Raw genomic sequence first — 19,141 nt, 5'->3', positions numbered from 1 at the left:
CTGGGCTCCCGGGCTCCGGTAGGAGGCCTTCAGTAAATGCACAGCCAGGAGAGGGGGCTGCCTCCCCTCCCTGGATGGGGGCGCTGGCGCCCAGAGGGATGCAACAGCCAACCACAGATAGGCTCAGCCACACACCAGGAGATGGGGCACTGCCTCAGTTTACCCATCTGCAACAAATCCTCAGGGTCCCTTGGGGACCACGGATCCCAGAGTGGCTGGTGGCCCAGAGGCGCTGCACTGAGGCAGGGGTGAGGGCTGGTCCTGCACAGCAGGCCCTGCCCCATGGACCAGCAGTGTGGCCTTGGCCAGGGGTACAGCTGTGGGCTCTTGTGACTGGCAGCCAGTGGTCACTGCAGAGCCCCCATGGAGAACCAAGAGCAGGACTGGTGGCCACACCCAGGCTATGTGGGGAGAGGGGGCAGCACCTCCAGGCCTAGCCGGCTGGTCCGCAGTTTCTTTCAGAGATACACGGGTGTGGTGGCCGCTGCAACTCCTGCCCCTTGTCCTAGCCCTGATGAGCAGTGGCCACCTCAACAGCAGCCATGGAAGGCCCAGGGCCACAGCAAGGGGCTGGGCAGCACCAGCAGCCATGTAGCACCCTCCACAGCAGCTCCTCTGGGGCCCAGGAGCTGGCCATGGGCCCGTGTAAGCAGGAGGCAGAGGCAGGCAGGAACCCCATTCTGCGATCTGGGCTGCCCAGTCTGCCCTCTGACTGCAGCAGGGTCCCACCAGCCAGTTGGAGCTGGGCAGTGCCCGGGGTGCAGGCAAGGCCATGGCAAGGCATCCCTGACACCCCCAGACAGCTCACCATTCCTGGACACAGATGGGCCCAAGGGAGGAAGGGGCCACACAGGCCGTGAGCACATCTAGTGCCACAGATATGGCCTTTGACATGGTCAGCAGCAGGTCTACGCTGGGTTTCTGCTGCAGAAAGGGTGAGGGCTGCGTGCAGAAGGGTTGAGAGTGGACGGGGCACGGGGCTGTCTGGGGGCCACGCGCCCCACTCCATTGTGGCTCAGGTTGGGGCGCGAGGAGCTAGAGCACCAGTTCGGCCCAGGGGCCTCCAGACGCCAGCTGGGGCGCCCACCAGGGCCATGTCTGCCAAGCTGGAGGACTCCGGGCTGCACAGCAGGGATGCCCAGGGAGGGACCCTGCCCTGTGAGGTCACATCGTGCACCCCACAGGACACTGCTGTACAGTACAAGGTCTGGCCCGAGGGCTGAGGGGAGCGAGCAGGACTCCCACGGAGCCTGTGGATGCCATCCTGCCTTTGCTATGCCAACCCAGGGATGGGCTGGGGGCACAGGACAGGGACAGCCTGGGGGAAAGTGGCACTACTGAGGCCAGGACCACAGGCTGTGCTGCACTGCGTGGCTGTGGGCTGGGGTCTGCCCACAGGGAGGACATGCTGGCCCCTCCCACCCTCAGTCCAGTGGCACAGACCCTGCTTTCAGGGGGCCGTGGGGCCATGCATGTTCTGAACTCTGTGTGCTGCCCACAGGCCTCTCCAGCCGTAGCCCTACTCCCCAGGGCCTGGTGTCTTCTGTGCCCAGTCCCTGGAGCCGACGGAAGTCCCCAAGGGGGCAGGCCAGCAGAAGCGCCCACAGCCTAGCAGGGCAGAAACCGTCTCGCCCGGCATCTAAGAAGTCCTTTATTAGGCTGTGTACAGTACTCTGCAGACGCGACAGGCTCAGCAGAAGCTCAACTCCAGACGTCTCCCGGCTGACCTTCCTGCCCAGAGGACAGCTCGCCCTCTTCCAGGGACTGCGAGGCTCAGGTCTGGCGATCACATGGGAGGACCCGCTGCCTTGCCCAGCCAGCCCTGAGCAGCCCTCAGGGGCACAGGGAGTGGGCTTTGGTGGGCACAAACTGGCACCTGACACACGGCGGGGCAGGCCCCTCAACTCAGCGCTCTACCCCACACCTCAGCTCCTGTGGCGCTCAGGACTCGGGGCTGTGCCAGTGCTGCTGGGCCTCTGTGCCGCTGACGTGACAGCCCAGACGAGCATCCCCACCCCAGGCCACTGCCTGCACACAAGGGGACAAGGTCAAAGTCTCTGTCTCATGGCAGAAACCACAGACACAGGCAAAACTGGAGCAAAGGGCCTGGGACCACCGAGAGCTAGTTCTTCACGGACGCGGTGGGCTCTGGGGACTGCAGAAACTCGTAAGGGTCGTGGGTCACGTCCGGCTGCTCCCCAACGCTGAGGTGAGAAGGGCTCCCTGCAAGTGTGAGGGAGCACTGTGTCCACATGACACGGAAACCCACGCTGCCCACTGGCTCCCGGGCGCAGCCCAGCCGCAGCCTGATCACAAGGAGGACTTTCTCCAACGGCCCTGGCAAGCCGGCGTGCATCCTGCTCCCAGAATGCCCCGGCACTCCCTGGCAGCCAGGAGAGCAGTGCTGGGTGGGCGGCCGTCCACGGGGGACGTTGGCTCAGCACAGTGGGCCTGGGCTCTGCCCCCATCCCAGGAGGAGTGAGTCACAAGGGACAGCAGGATGTGCCTGAGCCAACCCCACGTGCCACTGCAGGGGTGCCCCGCCCAGATGCCACTGCACTCTGCCCAGCAGAAATGCCCCCTGGGTCCACCAGAACAGCCTAGCGCCTGACGGCAGAGGAACCCGCAGGGACAGCTGGACTAGGGCGCACAGCCAGGGGCCCCCATAGCACTGTGGCACCCGCTCAGCTGCACCCACTGAGGCCCTTGGGCACAGAGGCAGAGGCAGCCTGGGCCCCAGCCTGTGGCCTGGCCACCTACCCGGGGGGTGCGGCTCCCTCTCGGAGGCATTGGACAGGGAGCTGAGGTTGGAGGACGGCCGGGAGCCCCCTCGCTCGGCCTGCGCCTCATGCAGGTCCTGCAGCAGCTTCGTGGTCTCATCCAGGTGCAAGTGGCCATCATCGGGGTCCAGCTCCTTCTTCACCTTCCCTGTGGGGGAGAGAGCGGCATGCCCCGGGCTCAGCTGGGCCCACAGCCGGCCCACAGGAGAGGGCCCGGTCAGCTATGGGGGATGGGGAGCTCACAGTGGAGGGCGCCTAGCTGCAGGACGGGGATGGACAGAAGCTCCAGGACCCCTCAGGCCAAGCCCTGTTGGCCAGCCTACTGGGTGCTCAAACCCTGTGAAGAGCCTGGGCCACAACAAGGACATCTGGGTTGGGCTCCCACGTGAACCACAGAAAGCCAGCGGCCACACAGGGGCTGAAGAGGGCACCACCCAGCCAGGGAAGAAGTCCCCAGACCCGTCGCTGGGCGCACCAGCACCCCAAGCACATGTGTGATGACCTGCATCCCATGGCCGGGCCAGTCAAACCCTCGGAAGGGTGTGGCCAGTCAGGGGCCTCCACTGCCCTACACAAGCGAGGCTGGGGCCTCCCTCTGCCTGGAAAGGCTCCAAGGCCTCCAAACCACCTATGGCCACAGAACAAAGGCCACCCATCCGAGCTGTGTGCCCTGGCACTCAGTGGAGTAAACCCTGACACCCAAGAAACACCCAGACCCTGCCACGTATGCCCGGGGGACTCTGAGGGAAAGCAGGACGCTCCAGCAGGAGAGAGGGAAGGGACAGTGTCCCAGGAGGCAGGCATGGCCTCAGCGCACCCACAGCTCCTGCTGCAGGGGGAGAGGTGGCATCTGAAGTGGTGCCCAGGATAGCAGAGCCCACGTTCCACAGCCACTGGTCCAGCGACACGGAGGCACCCTCCTGTGAGCAGACGATCTGTCCCCCACGTGACCTGCACTGGCAACAGGGTGGGGCTCCGGCCAAGCAGCGCTGCCGCGGACACCAGCAGGGTCCTCCGGTCCGCTCCGCTGACTCGACCCCTGGAGCTGCAGCAGACTCCACGGTGGGGGCCCATCCTCTGCACTGACCACATCCCAGGCCCATCAGTAAGCCTGGGCTGTGCTGCTGGCTGGCTGGGCCCCCTCCTCGGGAGGCTCCAGAATTTGGGGCCAAGCACTCATGTCCCATCATGCCACATTGGGCAGGCACGCAAGAGGCCAAAGGGACGTGCCCAGCATGACTCACCCAGAGAGCTGAGCATGGACATGTCCAGAGAAGCCTCGGAATACGACTTCACTGACATGAAGTCCAGGACAGAGCCGCCGTCGCCCAACGGGTCCCCAGCCTGTGGAGAGGAGCAGCCTGAGGTACCCAGCACAGCCACACCCTTCCCAGGGCGCCAAGGGACAGCCCTGGCTCTGAAGCTGCCGTCGGGCGACACTGGGCTGCAGCACATAGGTGGACACACAAGTCCATGTCCAGGGACAAACTCAGACTGCCCAGTGCCTGCTGTCATTCAAAGCCAGTGACTTGTCACCTTCCAAGGACTCAGGCATGCTGGGGACGTGGGACCACATCCAAGGTCCCATGGCCATCCCACAGCCAAGCTCCCATCTCCCCCAGCAAGGGCCTCCTGGGGAGTCTGCACCAGCCCAGGGTGCTGTCAGCCCCTGCTGCCCAGCTGCTGCCCAGCTGCTGCCCTCACACCCAGGCCTATGGCCTCTTCAAGCTCCAGGGGACCCCAGGCCCAACCCACAGCAGATGGCCCGAGATCAAGTCTGCAGGAGCTGTCCTGCCAGCCAGTGGCAGGCTCTGCAGCAAGGGCCCATGGCCCCATTCCACAGGACAGGCCACTCAGGTGCCATGGCCCCTGCCCACCCTGAGGACAGCACCACAGGCCGGGAAGGAGAGAAGCCCCACAACTCACACTCCCTCAGAAAGAACCTGTTCCCAGAGACGCAGCAGGCGCTGTCCTGCAGCCCCCAGGGCCAGACCCAGCGCTGCCATGCAAAAGCTCGTCCAGCTCCATGTGCACTCGAGAAACCCACCTTTACTTCATCTGCAGGCCTCGGAGGCGCGCTTCTTCTCTGCAAAGGAACACAGGTGGACACCCGGTCTTCCAAGGCCATTCTCATGCAGGGCAACCTCTTTACATCACCACAAGCAAGAGCTGCACAGCCCTGGGAGCTCCCAGCCAACTTCATGACATCCCAGGGGAGACCAGGTCCCACAGGGCTCCTCAGCTGGCAGCAAAGGCAGCCACCACAGGCCCACACGCCTCTGCCAGCCGAACTCTGTAGCAGTGCTGGGTGGGGGGTGCCTGAAAGGTGGGGGACGCAGGGGCAGAGGGTCCCAAGGCCGTGCCTGCAGCCAAGGATGTTTAATATAAGCCAGGGGCAGCAGCACAAGCAGGCCAGATGGTTTACCCCAGATGCTGGGTGCCGAGGGGGGCATGTGCACAGGGCAGGCAGGGCCATGGGCCACGCATCTCCCACCACCTGCAGTCCTGTGCTCCGACAGGAGTGTTCCCTTGAAAGCATCCTAGCTTTGCACACGTTCCCCAAAACAGTCATTCAGAGTCTGTCCCCACGTCTGTTTCCAGGACGTCTCTGAGCCGACCCTGTCCCTCCCACCAGCCTCTCACCAAGCCGGCCCTGTCCTACCCACCTGCCTCTCACCGAGCCGGCCCTGTCCCTTCCACTGGCCCCTCAATGAGCCGACCCTGTTCTTCCCACCTGCCCCTCACTAGCGACCGTCCCAGGCCTTCCCCACACCCTGCAGTGCCTGCCAGGCATCCCATCACTCCGTTCTCACACCAATCACCCAGAAGAGCCACTGCTCTGCAGTCCAGTGCCACCCCAGGCCTCAGGAGTCATGTCCCCTCCGGCTGTGGCTTCCACCTGTAGCAGCACCACCTGCAGAGGGGCTGGCCTCCTGCCAGAGGGACCCTCAGCTGGAGGGCTGTGGCGCAGGGCTAGTGGAGTCCGAGGGACCTGCATGGCAGGTAAAGCTCCAGCACCCAGATGCCCTCTGTGCCCAGGGCACAGGTACATCCCAATGTCACCCAGGCCGCCAGAGTAGACCAGCAGTGCCACTCCACACCCAGACTAAGCTCCCAGCCAGCCACAAGCGCTGGCCTTCTGTCAAGATGAAAGCCAGCACTCCCCAGGAACATGACAGAAGCCACCAATGTGGTTGACAGGCACAGATGCCACACCATCTACTGCAGGACTTCTCGCAGCCACGGTACTCTCAGTGTGTTGGAGACATTTTTATTGGGGCTGGGTATATGTAGCTCAGTTGGTACAGTGCTTGCTTTGCATGCATAAGGCCCTGGATTCAATCCCCAGTACCACCAAAAAAAAAAAAAAAAACAAAAAACCTTTTAACGTGAGGTCCACACAAAATGACCCACAAGGACTGAGGTGGCTAGTGGTAGAGTGCTTGCCTAACCTGTTCCTGGGTATCCCCAGCCCTCAGGAGATAAGGTTCATAAGTGGAAGGCCTCTATGCCCCTGTCTGTTGTCAGAATTCTGGGTACGGCTGACCCAGGCCGACCTACACCCCGACTAGCCAGAGGTAACTTCCAGCAGCCACATGTGGCTGCAGACGGTCGCCCAGACTGTGGACACCTTGCATCCAGCCAACACGGCTGGACCCACAGGCCTGCACAGTGGCCGATGGGCCTCTTCCAGGAGCAGCCCCACGGCAGTGTGGTGGGCATTACCGGGGCGGCAGGAGACAGATGGGAAGGAGAATAGCTGGATTCGCGAGACCACGCGACCTCAGGAAACCTCGCGGCCTGCAGCAACCAGGGGTTTGCACAAGGCCCAAGAGCAGTTTGGTGAAGCTCCCTTCCCCCCAGCAAGGGCCTCCTGGGGAGTCTGCGCCAGCCCCCTGCTGCCCAGCTGCTGCCCTCACACCCAGGCCCATGGCAACTGGAAGCCATAGCAACAGAAACTAGTCAGAGCCCAACCAACCACACACTCACACAAGACCACAACATGCGGCGGTGGGGGGGGGGGCACTAGCAGCAGCTGAGCTGACACCAGGGCATCCAAGTCGTGCCGGGACCCAGGAAAGGCAAGAGGCACCAGCAGGAGGTGAGAGAGCAGGCGGTGTCACCTCACAGGCCGTGCGTGGCACACCCCCAGCAGGAGCCTGATGCAGGTGTAGCCCTGCAGCCAGAGGGCAGCAGTCCCGGAGCCCCGCCTCCTTTTTAAAAGGCATGTGCACCCTTGGCCTGGGGTAGCAGGAAGCTGGGGACGCTGCAGGGGCTGCAGCCTGAGACCCAGAGCCTGAAGAAAACACATCGGAACAAAACACAAAGCGGACCCCAGAGCTGGGATCCCGTCCCTCAGGAGGGACAGCGGTTCAAACACAAGGCAAAGGCCAGCCCTCCAGGCCAACCCAGAGGCCTCGCCTCGACAGGTGAGGACCACCAGACCCCAGGCTGCAGGAGCCCCACAGGCTGCTGCAAGAGGAGCTCAGGGCCCTGTCCAGGGCAGGACAGGAGCTCCAAAAGGGGGCCCACACAGCCAGTGTCCTCAGGAGACAACTCCTGGTCCACAGCACCCTGTCACCCAAGGACACAGCAGGGTGGACAAGTTTCTTCCCTGGGCCACGCCACACGCACAACCCACCTGCTTCAGCTGGAAGAGCACCCTCGAGTGGTCTCCTCCCGTGATCTGGTCCAGGAGGTCATCTACCATTCTCTTGCTATAGCTGCCAGCATCCTTCACAAACTCCTGCAGGCTAAAGGGGACCGTGTGAGACAGTGTGCTAAAGGCCCTGTCTACCCTCAAGGACTGCTGCCCACCAGAGTCCTCCAGATCAACCCAAGGGGCCTTGAAGGTGAAGATCACCAGGAGCAAACCAAGTCAGGGAATGGTAAACACATGACCGTCCCACACAGACTGGCCACCTCCACCCGCCTGGAGGAGGCCGTGCCTGCAGGGTGGGGCTAAAAGCACAGCAAGCCAGATGGCCACAGGGGAGGTGGTGAAGCATGTGGCAGTGCCCCAGCAGACTGGTCGCCCTGGAGAGGCTTCCCATACAGCGGTGAAGCAAGGCCCTGAGCACACAGCTCCTCAGTAGCCGCCCAGGTCACCTGCACACGGTTGTGACAGGTCCTCTCTGGTGATGACCTGCGGCAGGCTGGGGCACTGCTGAGAGCCAGAGGAGACTGCTGCCCCGCTCCCGTGGCCACTCCAAGGGCCAGCCTGGGCAGCCACGCCTACCTCAGCGCACACTGCACGCCCGTCTCGTCTCCGTAGGCCGAGTACAGCAGCTCTGCCTCATCCGACTTTAAGTCACCAAACACAGAGTTGTTCTGCATGGACAGCGCAGTGCTGGCGCTGGACAGGAACGTGACTAGAACGGGGACAGTGGGACATCAGAGCCAAGCCGCAGGCACCTCTGTTCCTGGTGGTAGCTGTCCCTGCTGGGCCAGCTCAACGCCACCAGGACGTCACCCACAGACACCAGTGCCCTCCTGCCATGTGGCCAAGAGAACGCCTCTGGACACGGAAGTCCCTGCAAGTGACAAGTGTACTGGAGGCAGGCGCCAGTGTCCCCCACACAGGCGTGAAGGGCAGGGACGGGGCACCGGGGCTGAGAAGGCGGTGCTCCCAGCCCAGGCTGTGCCGCCAGCAGAGGGACACGCGTGAGGCTGGGGGGCCCAGATGGGAATGGAGAGTTCTCCCGGGGTAGACTGGAGTTGAACCCATGGGCCCTGCTGATAGCACACTGACCACAGGAAGGGAAGGAGGACAGGGACGCATTCCGACCCCAGAAAGGGACAGAAAACAGAAGAAACCCTACAACCAGGGGGTACAGATCAGTGCTCAACGCACGCTCTGAAACAGGGCTGCACCTCAAGCCCGTAAGGAGAGGCCGAAGTGTGGCAGGGAGGACGGGGCGTGGCGGGGCTGCGGCCAGCCGGCACACCTTTGCTTCTTCTCTCGTCTTTGAAGCCCAGCGTCGTGAAGCCTGGGAGCAGCTTGCTGGAGAGCGAGCTCAGGTCCACAGGGTGCGTCTCCTCTTCTGCAGGAAGACGGGAGGTGTGGGTAGGCAGCCGGCAGCCGGCAGGCCCAGGCAGGAGGGCTGGCGGGCTGACCTGGGCTCTCGAGGCTGCTTCCCCGCTCCGCTTCTCGCCACCCCAAGGGCAACGGCATCAAGAGGTCTTGGCCTGGCCACCCAGGCTCCCCACAGCGTTCACGCAGGGCCAGAGCCCAGAGAAAGCCTCGCCCACCCTGCCCACAGCCAAGCAGCGGCAGCCGCCACAGCTTGCTGCCAGCTGCACGTCTGCTAGCCACCTCTCTCCCGCCACGCCAGGCTCGGAGCAGATCCCTGCACTCCCGACAGCCACCTATCCTGGCACTGTCTGACCTAGGTACCAATGGCCTCACCTGTTCTCTTAGAGAACACTGCGGTCACCCCAGCTAAGCATTAGAGGTTGGGGTGACATCCTGTACACATTGGAGAACACCAGTCAACCTGCTAACGTGGCTGGGCGAGGCAGTGCCACAAGGTGTGTGGGCACCTGGGCAGGCTGTGGGGAAGCCAAGCCAGCGTGGCCACATACCACCCTCCCCACGTGCTGCAGGTGCGTCCGGATCCCAGTGAATCAGGCCTGGGGCAGTCTCCCCTCCTGCCTGGGGATGCTTCCTGGGGCCAGAGCACCCGCCAGGCAGGGGCCCAGCCCTCTCACCTGCTGTGACCATCCCTGCTACTCTGTTGGAGCTCAGCAGGCCGGTGCCCAAGTCCCCACCATGAGGCTGACTGGCCTCCCTGCACACATGCGGCACCTAGGTACGTGCAGAGTAGGAAGCCTGGCAGCTGTGATGCTGACCCTTCACCAGCAGCATGGACATATGGCCCAGTGACATGGGCTTTGCATCACTGAGCCTGCACAGGGGGCAAAGGGCAAAGGTCAGGCAATTGAAAATCAGACCCTGGGTGGGACACCCACCATCAGCATCTGGCTCGGCTGCATTCACCACGCTGTAAAGCAGGCTTCCGTCTCCAAGCTTCTTCAGGTAGCCCATCTGCAAGGAAGCAGCACCTGAGCATGCCCTGGGACAGCACCCCACAATGGAGGGCAGCAGGAGCCAGGCTTTGCCACATGGTTAGAGAGTGAAGCGGCCTCTGGTGTGGGGTGGACGCAGAGCTTTTGGTGGAGAGCATGTCCGAGTTGAGGCCAACCCAGGTCCATGCAGATCCATCAGGAGCCCTGTGCCCACGCGTTTCCAGCTCTGCCAGAGGCCTCGCCCAGCACCTGGTGCCCAATCTGTGTGCAAACCCGCCTGCCCAGCAGAACTGAGCCTGGCCGCACAGCAATCCTGGCTCGGACGGAGCAGCCTGAGGTCCCTGGACCACCACCCAACACCATCACTTAGCTTCCTACTTCTGTCTGTCTGGTACTGGGACTGAACCCCGGGGCATCTATGTGAGATACACCCCAGCCCTTCTGTTTTTTGTTTGAGACAGGGTCTTGCCAAGTGGCTGGGGTTTCTCCAAGTTGCCCAGCTGGCCTTGAACTTGCCATCCTCCTGCCTCAGCTTCTCTGTCACTGGGGTTCCAGGCATGGGCCACACCCGGTGTGTTTAAGCTTCCTCGCGTGCCATCAGCGTGCACTCTCGAGAGTCCTCCCAGACCAGGCGATGGCAAGACTGGGAGCCAGGGGCGCAGGGCTCGGGGGCTGGGCAGCACGTGCTCAACCATGCGGACGCACTGGGCCACACACAGGCAGAACAGGGGCAGGAGCAGTGGAGCAAACAGCGCCGGAGCTACTGCCGCTGCACAGGCAGACCAGGGCAAGCGAGGAGCACCCTGTCGGGGACATTCGAACACTCCTTGCAAAGAGGCCTGGCCGGCGGGGAGGCTAGTAGGTAGGGCCCACACCAAGCAATGAGAAGACGGGCCGGGCACTACATGGTGAGGGGTACATCCTGGCTACTGGTGGCCCTGCCAATGGGCCACACTGGGGCCTTTCTGAGGAAATAAGGCCAGGAGGACCAAGGAGCTGGTGTGCCCTCTGACCTGGACTCTCCCAAGATAAAGGGCAGTGCTGCGCCTGAGTGGTCCCCTCGCAAGGCACTGTAGGGCTGTGGTGGTGTCCTCCTGACTCTGAGGGCCGTGCTGGTGACACACATGAATGCCTGGGCCAGGGGCCGGGGCACTACCTTGCCACCAGGGAGGAACCGGCTGATTCTGTCCCGGGCTTCATCGGCCGCGTGCTCCACCAGAGCCAGCACATGCTCCTCCGCCGTGCTGTCCGTCAGGCTGCAGGCATTCCCCTCAGGCTCGAACATGCAGCTGGAGGGCAGGGACACCGGGCGTCAGACTCTCCGCCTAGCATGCCCCACGCACAGGCTGGCAGCTTGTGGCGTGGGCCCCTTTAAGCCCCAGGCACCTCTCATGCTTCTACCCAAAGACAAGGCTCCTGTGGGAATTGGGGTGGGGGGGTGTCGTGTGCAGAGCACCTGCTCCCAGTCCAACTAAAGGAGCACTCCCCTTAAGCACAAGGAGAGAGGGACAGCATTCTCATCCAAGGCACCATGGGAGCCACAGACCATGAGCACCACGCATGGGCAGAGCTAGGTGTGGCTGTCAGCAGGTCTGGACCCAGAGCAGCGTAGCCAGGGTCCGGGGGCAGAGGACATCTGGCCGAATGGCTGAGAGGCCTGCCTCCTGCAGAGTTGAAGCAGATGCAGGGCCTCCCCCTGTGTAGGGCAGGGGTCTGAATGGCTAAGAGCTGCTTGCAGCAAGGGCAGGTCCTATGTGAGGGTGTCCCTCTCAGTCACTGCCACGACAGCACCCTGGAAACCCATCACGGGAAGGATGTCATCGAGAGCCACAGTGCAGGGCTCCACAGCACTGGGCTGACACTCAGGCAAGGCCTATGACACAACCTGACAAGGCCCCGCCTGAGATCTGGACGTTCGGAGACTTTCTGCAGGTCTGAGCCCTGAGCAGGAGGCCAGGCACCCACAAGGCAGCTGGTGTCCTGCAGGGAGACGACAGAAGGCACTGGAGCACACGGGTCTGCATTGGGAATCGCGCCCTCCGTCCTCTCAACCTCGTGACCCAGGCCACTAGAGGAGGTACGCAGGTACGCAGCACAGACACGCAGCCCTGGCCAGCTGGGTGTCCCCACTCTGTGCAACTTGGGTGTGTTCTGCATCTGTGGCTCAAAGCAGAGCCACGAGGTCACGGGCCAGATGTGCTGGTGAGGAAACAGCTCACAAGGGTTCCTGCGAGGCCTCAGCAGGTGCTGCCGCAGGGGACTGCACCGTGCCAGCCTCCATGCTCAGCCTCCTAAGACCAATTGCACTGTGAAACTCCAGGCCTGGGCACAAAGAGGAGGGCCCCCTGGAGGACCTCTAGTCAGCTGCAGCCTGCAGTGCCCACCTGCTTCCTGACCACCAGGCTGCCCTTTCCTCCAGTCCAGCATCTATTTAGCCACAGAGGCAGCACAGAGAGCCTGTCTTGTGGCAAGACAAAACTCTCCATGAGTGCTGGCTACCCAGAGCGGGCCACTGAGCCTCCCGTACGCAGGGACAGGCACAGCAGAGGCCGTCAGCAGGTGCTTGTCCAGGGGCTGCCCCAGGAGTGGCCAAGAAATATCACACCAACAGAACGGAAGGCACTTCAATGACCAGTCGGTGCATGTGTTGCAGGCCTGGCCAGAGGGCCCCATGCCACGCCTGGTCCAGCACAAGGCACCAGCCTCAACATGGCCTCCTGCCTCCCGTGCCCACCAGAGGCGGGCATTGCTGTGAGAGCAGGATGGTGAATAACAGCGTGTGCTAGGCAACCACAGCACACTACGGAAGTGACCCGAGGACCCTGGCCCACAGGCCGCTCTGAGACGAGGCCAAGGCCACCCATGCAAGGGCCCTCATCCTCCTCACGCTGCAGGCCAGCAGGGAAGGCCGTGCTGAGTCCGCCCAGTGCCTGGCAGGACCCGCAGGCTTGGAGCAGCTGCCTCCTTGCAGAAGCTCCTGCCAGTTTCCACCTGGCCACCTGCAGCCTCTCCTCTCTGGGGCCCGCCCCGGAGCCTCACCTGATGGCTTCTCTACTCGGCTTTTTGGACTTCTTGGCAGTTTCTACTTGTACAGGCACAGCCTCAGGAACGGGCTCCTCAACGGCCGCGTCCTCACTGCCCAAGAGAGCTGCCTGCTGAGAGAAATCCATGTCCTGCATAAACGACATGCTGCGCTTCAAAGCTAACAGCCGCTCCTAGAATCAGAAAGGACAGAGCAGCGGACTTTACCTCTCCCTCACAGCCACAGGGCCATGACGATGGGATGGGATGGTGGCCACCGCCTCACCTGGCCCACAGCTAGCTCCCAGCACAGCAGTGCCAGTGGGCACGGGCTCAGCACCAAGGGATGCAGCCCAGAGCCCATGGGGGAACAACCAGAGCCAACAAGCAGCCCCCACGGGCAGGGGACACTGCAGGCAGACCTGGGAGGCCCCTCGTCCTGTGGGACAGTGCCCTGCCAGGCACACCCACGGCAGCACTGCAGTCGGCCCAGCGCAGGACCTCCACCCCCAGCCCTCACAGCTACTCTGCGCAGGAGAGGGAGCCCAGCAGAGGCCGCCAGGCAGGGCGGCGGGCGAGGCGGATGAATGGGTGTCACTCGCCGTGCTTCTGTCACACGGAAGCCACAGTGTGGTCTGGCCCTCGGGCCGCCGTCGGAGGCCCCTTACTTTGCTCATCATCTTAAAGCCGGCATGGAGGATCTTCTTGGCCAACTTGTAGTACACGGTGTCAGGCCGGTTATAGGTCATCGCGTTGTCACACATCAGCTTAAAGTCTGCCTGGAGAGAGCAGCAGGTCAGAAGGCTCCTCAGGCTGGAGGTGCCATGTGAACAGGAGCCCGGGGAGGGCTGGGAACGAGTGGGGTCTAGTCCTCTCCACCCTGTGATCTGAACGGCAGTTTTCAAGAACTCAGAGCCATGCGCAGTTTTTCATGGGTCTGTGTTTTTTGAAGATTCCCCGTGAAAAGTAGGCACTGTTTCTGACTCCCTGGCGTGTTTGTGAGGGACACGGGCCACTGTCTCTGACCTCCCTGGGCACGACACGCGTGTCTGAGAGGGACACAGGCAGGTCCCCTGCTTCCCCCTCCAGCCCACCTCTCTCCAGCAGGGATATGGACCAAGACAGGACTTGGCAGCAATGTTAAGTTCTTTTGGGTAGAACTAAGGGACAAGGTGACAGTGGGCACCACGATTCCCCTGCCTCCAAGGTCTCTCCAAGCAGGGAACTTGGAATGCCATCTACAAGTTTCCTGAAACTATTAGGAAGATGTCCCCTGGTGAGGAGAGCCTCGCTGAGCAGCTCTCACCCAGAGATGCTGGCATGCCTGCCACCCCAGATCCCTGGGCACCTGCCTCCCACAGTGAGGGGCACTAGAGCCGTCCGCTAGCTGGCAACACGCCACCTGTGTCCTTGACAGCGCTCTGCCAGTGTCCCCAGGGAAGTGAGGCAGCGCAGCCACACACCTCCAGGCCAACGGCTCTGGAGGACACCTGGCGGAGTGCTGCCCCTCTGCCCTCAGCCAGCAACTCGCAGACCCCAGGCTGGGACCTGGGGAGGACCTGGGGAGCAGTGCTTCACGCCTGGCCCTGGCCTCGCTGGTCTCTCACAGGAAGCCCCTCCAACCACCTTTCCTGCACTGCTGTGGTAAGCGCCAAGCCAGCCCACTCTGCAGCTCTCCAGAGCCACCCCAGATGTAGCCCAGAGCAGTATGGCCTGTGTTCCTCCTGCCTCACCAGGGGCAAGCGCAAACTCACGCGGAGCCAAGAGCAGAGCGTCCAGGAGAAACAAGCATTCCCAGAATAACAAAACCAAACACACAGGACAGAAGTGGAGTCAAGGGGATCATGCTGCTCCCAATACCCACTGTGAGCCAGGCCACCCAGACACACTCCTCATACCTGTGGACAAGCCCTGTGTGACCAGCGCGATGACCTAAGGTCTCCGACTGCCCACAGCACACAGCTCAGCCTCCCCACTGCAGGGAAGGCCCACAGCCAACCCACTTCCTTCCTGCTGTCTGTGGACCCCCAGGACCCTGCCCACGGACACGTCCAGCTACGCTGAACCGAGGTGAGCGAGAGGTGTGCCAGACATTCACGGAGCTACAAGGTGTGCCAGAAAGCACGGACTTACCTTGAATTCTGTGACCGACTTGTACTCGTTGGCCACGATCTTGTCCTTCATCGTGCCGAAGTCCATTGGGTGTTTTATTATCATCGAATATCCAGGAGCGATTGCATCCGTGACAGGAAAAGCAAAAAACCCATGAGGGTCTTTTCTGAAAGCAAAGACGCCTTTAAAGAGGACAAACTTTAAACCTAGATTTCTAAGCCACACAAAGATCCTCGCGATCAGAAAACTTAAAACTGACCAGGTTGAACTTTGCTTCCCAAAGGTAGAGCCCACCCTGCGCCTTCAGGCTGTGACAGCCGCTGAAGCAGGACACACTCCTGCCTCAGTTCCCACCTCCAGGCGGCCAGCACCAGCCGTGCCTCTGGCCCAAGCCCCAGCCACCTCCGGGCTGCACTCTGGCCCCAGCCCTGCCCTCATCTCGCAGATCTTCCCACCCTGGCTGGACTGTGAGCCCCCTGGGAAGGCACACGACAGGGCAGGGGACACTGTGGACGGAAGACAGGGCTCACCTCTGCAGCTGGCGGAGGAAGTGCTCCAGGAGCTGCTGGATGGGCGTGCTCTCGGTCTCCGCTGCCCATCAGAAAGAAAGCAGAGACGAGCCACGTGAGGCTGGGCCCTCATCTCCCAGCACGTCAAGTCCAAGCAAGAACGTGCACACAGACCACTCAGACTCCGCGGCTCCTGTCGGCTTGCTGGGCGGGACGGGTGCCCACAGCACCCGTCTCAGACCCCTACCTCAGCAGCACAGACCTGCCACTCAGGCTGTTCCCAGCTCAGACTCAACTGGGCCTGGCGCATCCTGGGCAAGGGCCTGAAGCATGGGCCTGGACATGCCATACAAAGTTCTCCTGAGGACAACAGCGGTACCTACGGCTCTGGCTGTGATGCTCTTGAGCGAGCAGGGTGCACCACGTAGCACCCATTACTAACCCCGGCGGCACCCTGGGGCTGCGCTGGCTGCAGGCCCTCCCACAGGCAGTGACATCTCTCAGGCCCGCTGCTTCATGCCTACAGTCCCCCAACCTGGAGGAGGCCAAGGAAAAAGACCCCAAGACAGCCGTACAGGGGAGTCACAAGCTCTGCAGAACTGGCCTCTGGGCAGCCATACCACATGGCTCCTATTGGTCTGAAAAACCCAGCAGTAGCCTCCTTGTCATGTCCCTAATGTCCCACCCAGCTGCCGCAGTTTCCCAGCTGTCTGGGAAGCACAGGATGCCAACTTCTGTAGGACATCTGGGGATGCAGGTCCAAAGGAAAGACCATGAGCTGGGAACTCCAGCCAGACACCAGCCCTGGCACACAGCCCAGGGCAGGAGCTAACTGAAGACCACCCCAACCTCCTTCACTTCAGTTGCAGCCATCTGAAGGGAGTCTAGACCCACCTAGGTACTTTCTCCCAGGGGACCACCCACTTCCACTGACCTGCCCATGTCTAGAGTGAGATCAACTTGGGGTCGCTCACCTGGCACTGCTCCATTTGGAGCAACAAGGCAGATAAAAGCAAACTTTTAGACTCAAAATTGGCCAGATATTTCTGTGAAGGCCAGATAAAACAATCTAGGAGTGAGGTCATACACCTCAGGTCTCTGAGGCACCTGCCTTTTTCTTTTCGTGAGTGTTTAAAAGTGAATAACTCTTGCTTAGCTTGTGGGTTAAAGGGTTTTTAAAGGCCACAAGCAGATGAGGGTGGGAACCCTGGGTCCAGAGCACGCTCGCATTGGCCCAGGAGAGCACCAGCCTCTCCCAAGAGGCTCCCTGAACAGAGCCACCCATCTCTTGCCTGGCTGTGTCCGGCAAGCTCGCACCGGCCGATCTGGGGGTGGCTCCACCTCCACCTTCTTCCCAGGGTCGAAGTCATCTGCCTCTCCCTCTGTGTCACAGTGCTCCTTCTCCCTCTTGCGCTTCTTCTCCTCCTGTGAGGCAGGCAGAGTGACAGCTGCCTAAGCAGGAGACGCATGCCTCTGCCTCAGTCCAGGGGACACCCCTCCGAGACCCTGCTACAGAGCAGCCAGGGACCAGCCCCAGGTGCCCACAGCAAGCCACTGGCCTGTGGTCTGCAGCTCCTGCAGCCCCGCAGCAGTCCCAGCCATGACCCCACCTTCCGCTTTCTCCTCTCCTCGTCATCTGGATGCTTCTCCTTCTCTGACTTCTTCTTCTTTTTCTTCTTCTTCTCTCTGTGTCTCTCCCGCTCGTGATCTGACCGGTCCTCGTAGTAGCTGGAGTCATGGCCTGAGCCCGAGAGCTCGGTCACCTCGCTCCCGCCCACCTTGAGCACCAGCTTCAGAGGCTTCTCCAGTGGAGCATCTGCATAATCTGCACACAGGCCAGGGCCGCTGAGTACTGGCACGTGCAGAACCCACAGCCCCAGGGTAAGGCCGAGGAGCTGCCAGAACCCTGGGCAAAGGCAGCTTGGCAGAACTCCTCCCTCCACTGGAAGCCCATTACCATGCAGGGAAGGAACAAGGCCAGTTCCCTTACCAGCAGCCCCTCCCCTTGCTGCAGCTGTAGGTCACACCCTCACCAGTCAGAGGAGCTGCTGCTGGCAAAGGGAGGGGAAGGCAGGCAGGGAAAGGGCAGGAGAGGAGGTCCGCAGGCAAGGCAGCAAGGGTGCTCTAGGGCAGGTGACCCGGGACCAGCCAATTTCGGGGGACACCAACCTGGATCCCCCATCCTCAGCCTAAGTTCTTCTCCCATGCCCTCTCCCCAGAACCTGGGAACCCACTTAGGCCTCTCTGCCTGCCACCTAGCCCAGGACCTTAGGACCCTTCTCCACCCACTCCGGAACCCCCCCCACCTGCCCTGCCCAATCCTGTGACCCCTGCCCAGGTCCCCATTACACCCTCCCGGCCCAAGACCCCGAACCCTCTCTGCCCAGGCCTCCAGAGCCCAGCACCCTCCCCACCCAGGACCTCAGGCCCCTCCCCACCCCGGACCCCAGCATCTCCCTGTCCAGGCCCCCAGAGCCGCGGCACCCTCCCTACCCAGGCCCCTCCCCGCAGGACCCCAGGCCCCTCCCTGCCCAGGACCCCAGGCCCCTCCCTGCCCAGGACCCCAGGACCCCAGCACCCCAGGACCCCGCCGTCCAGACCCCCAGAGCCCCGGCACCCTCTCTACCCAGGCCCCTCCCTGCCCAGGACCCCAGGACCCCAGCACCCCGCCGTCCAGACCCCCAGAGCCCCGGCACCCTCTCTACCCAGGCCCCTCCCTGCCCAGGACCCCAGGACCCCAGCACCCCGCCGTCCAGACCCCCAGAGCCCCGGCACCCTCTCTACCCAGGCCCCTCCCTGCCCAGGACCCCAGCACCCCAGCACCCCGCCGTCCAGACCCCCAGAGCCCCGGCACCCTCTCTACCCAGGCCCCTCCCTGCCCAGGACCCCAGGACCCCAGCACCCCGCCGTCCAGACCCCAGAGCCCCGGCACCCTCTCTACCCAGGCCCCTCCCTGCCCAGGATCCCAGGACCCCAGCACCCCGCCGTCCAGACCCCCAGAGCCCCGGCACCCTCTCTACCCAGGCCCCTCCCTGCCCAGGACCCCAGGACCCCAGCACCCCAGGACCCCGCCGTCCAGACCCCCAGAGCCCCGGCACCCTCTCTACCCAGGCCCCTCCCTGCCCAGGACCCCAGGACCCCAGCACCCCGCCGTCCAGACCCCCAGAGCCCCGGCACCCTCTCTACCCAGGCCCCTCCCCGCAGGACCCCAGCACCCCAGCACCCCGCCGTCCAGACCCCCAGAGCCCCGGCACCCTCTCTACCCAGGCCCCTCCCTGCCCAGGACCCCAGGACCCCAGGACCCCAGCACCCCGCTGTCCAGACCCCCAGAGCCCCGGCACCCTCTCTACCCAGGCCCCTCCCTGCCCAGGACCCCAGGACCCCAGGACCCCGCCGTCCAGACCCCCAGAGCCCCGGCACCCTCTCTACCCAGGCCCCTCCCTGCCCAGGACCCCAGGACCCCAGCACCCCGCCGTCCAGACCCCAGAGCCCCACCCTCCCCGCCCAGGCCCCCGGCACCCTCGCCGCGCACCCTCGTAGGACGAGCGCCATTCAGCCTTGTGCTTCTTGTGTTTCTTGCCCATGACAGCGGCGGCGGCGGACCCGCGGGAGCGCGGCCGCCCGAGGCCCGGCCCGCGCCCGCCGGAAGTGGCTCCGGAAGTGGCTCCGCAGCCGCCGAGCGCTTCCGGG

The 19,141-nt window shown here is 63.1% G+C and overlaps 1 protein-coding gene and 1 pseudogene across 5 annotated transcripts in view; both read right to left on the bottom strand.

Annotated features, from left to right (window-relative positions):
* LOC308642177 (phosphatidylinositol-3,5-bisphosphate 3-phosphatase MTMR14-like) overlaps positions 1-1,523 on the bottom strand; it is a 60,692-nt pseudogene extending 59,169 nt beyond the window's left edge. Inside the window, exon 1 of the transcript XR_014024381.1 lies at positions 1,444-1,523. The product of XR_014024381.1 is annotated as a phosphatidylinositol-3,5-bisphosphate 3-phosphatase MTMR14-like (transcript). The remainder of the gene's footprint in view (positions 1-1,443) is intronic.
* A 112-nt stretch (positions 1,524-1,635) lies between these two features.
* BRD9 (bromodomain containing 9) lies at positions 1,636-19,105 on the bottom strand. 4 transcript variants are annotated; one of them, XM_081280902.1, is made up of 16 exons: positions 18,984-19,105; positions 17,062-17,276; positions 16,744-16,876; positions 15,473-15,533; positions 14,964-15,108; positions 13,499-13,609; positions 12,849-13,024; positions 10,966-11,098; positions 9,753-9,828; positions 8,729-8,824; positions 8,020-8,152; positions 7,423-7,534; positions 4,828-4,866; positions 4,025-4,124; positions 2,761-2,928; positions 1,636-2,223 (listed from the first exon to the last, which is right to left on the bottom strand). In XM_081280902.1, the coding sequence occupies exons 1-16, from the start codon at positions 19,033-19,035 to the stop codon at positions 2,123-2,125; spliced, it is 1,851 nt and encodes a 616-aa protein (XP_081137028.1). In that variant the 5' UTR covers positions 19,036-19,105; the 3' UTR covers positions 1,636-2,122. The 4 variants fall into 4 exon arrangements, with proteins under 4 accessions (XP_081137028.1, XP_081137029.1, XP_081137030.1 ...); XM_081280903.1 differs by having other exon boundaries at positions 12,849-12,964; XM_081280904.1 differs by having other exon boundaries at positions 12,849-12,961.
* Positions 19,106-19,141: the final 36 nt, after the last annotated feature.

The sequence above is a fragment of the Spermophilus citellus genome (assembly GCF_964194105.1).
Source record: "Spermophilus citellus genome assembly, chromosome: 1".
In the NCBI taxonomy this organism is placed as follows: domain Eukaryota; kingdom Metazoa; phylum Chordata; class Mammalia; order Rodentia; family Sciuridae; genus Spermophilus; species Spermophilus citellus.
Note: the sequence above shows the minus strand (reverse complement) of the source record. Positions and strands in the feature narration are given on the sequence as shown.

Coding starts and splice junctions, on each gene's coding strand:
- BRD9 (XM_081280902.1), bottom strand. CDS start 19,035: ATGGGCAAGAAACACAAGAAGCACAAGGCTGAATGGCGCTCGTCCTAC. Junction 4,867..7,422: donor TGCTCTTCCAGCTGAAGCAG/GTGGGTTGTGCG, acceptor GTTCCTTTGCAG/AGAAGAAGCGCGCCTCCGAG. Junction 4,125..4,827: donor GGCCTGCAGATGAAGTAAAG/GTGGGTTTCTCG, acceptor TCCTCTCCACAG/GCTGGGGACCCGTTGGGCGA.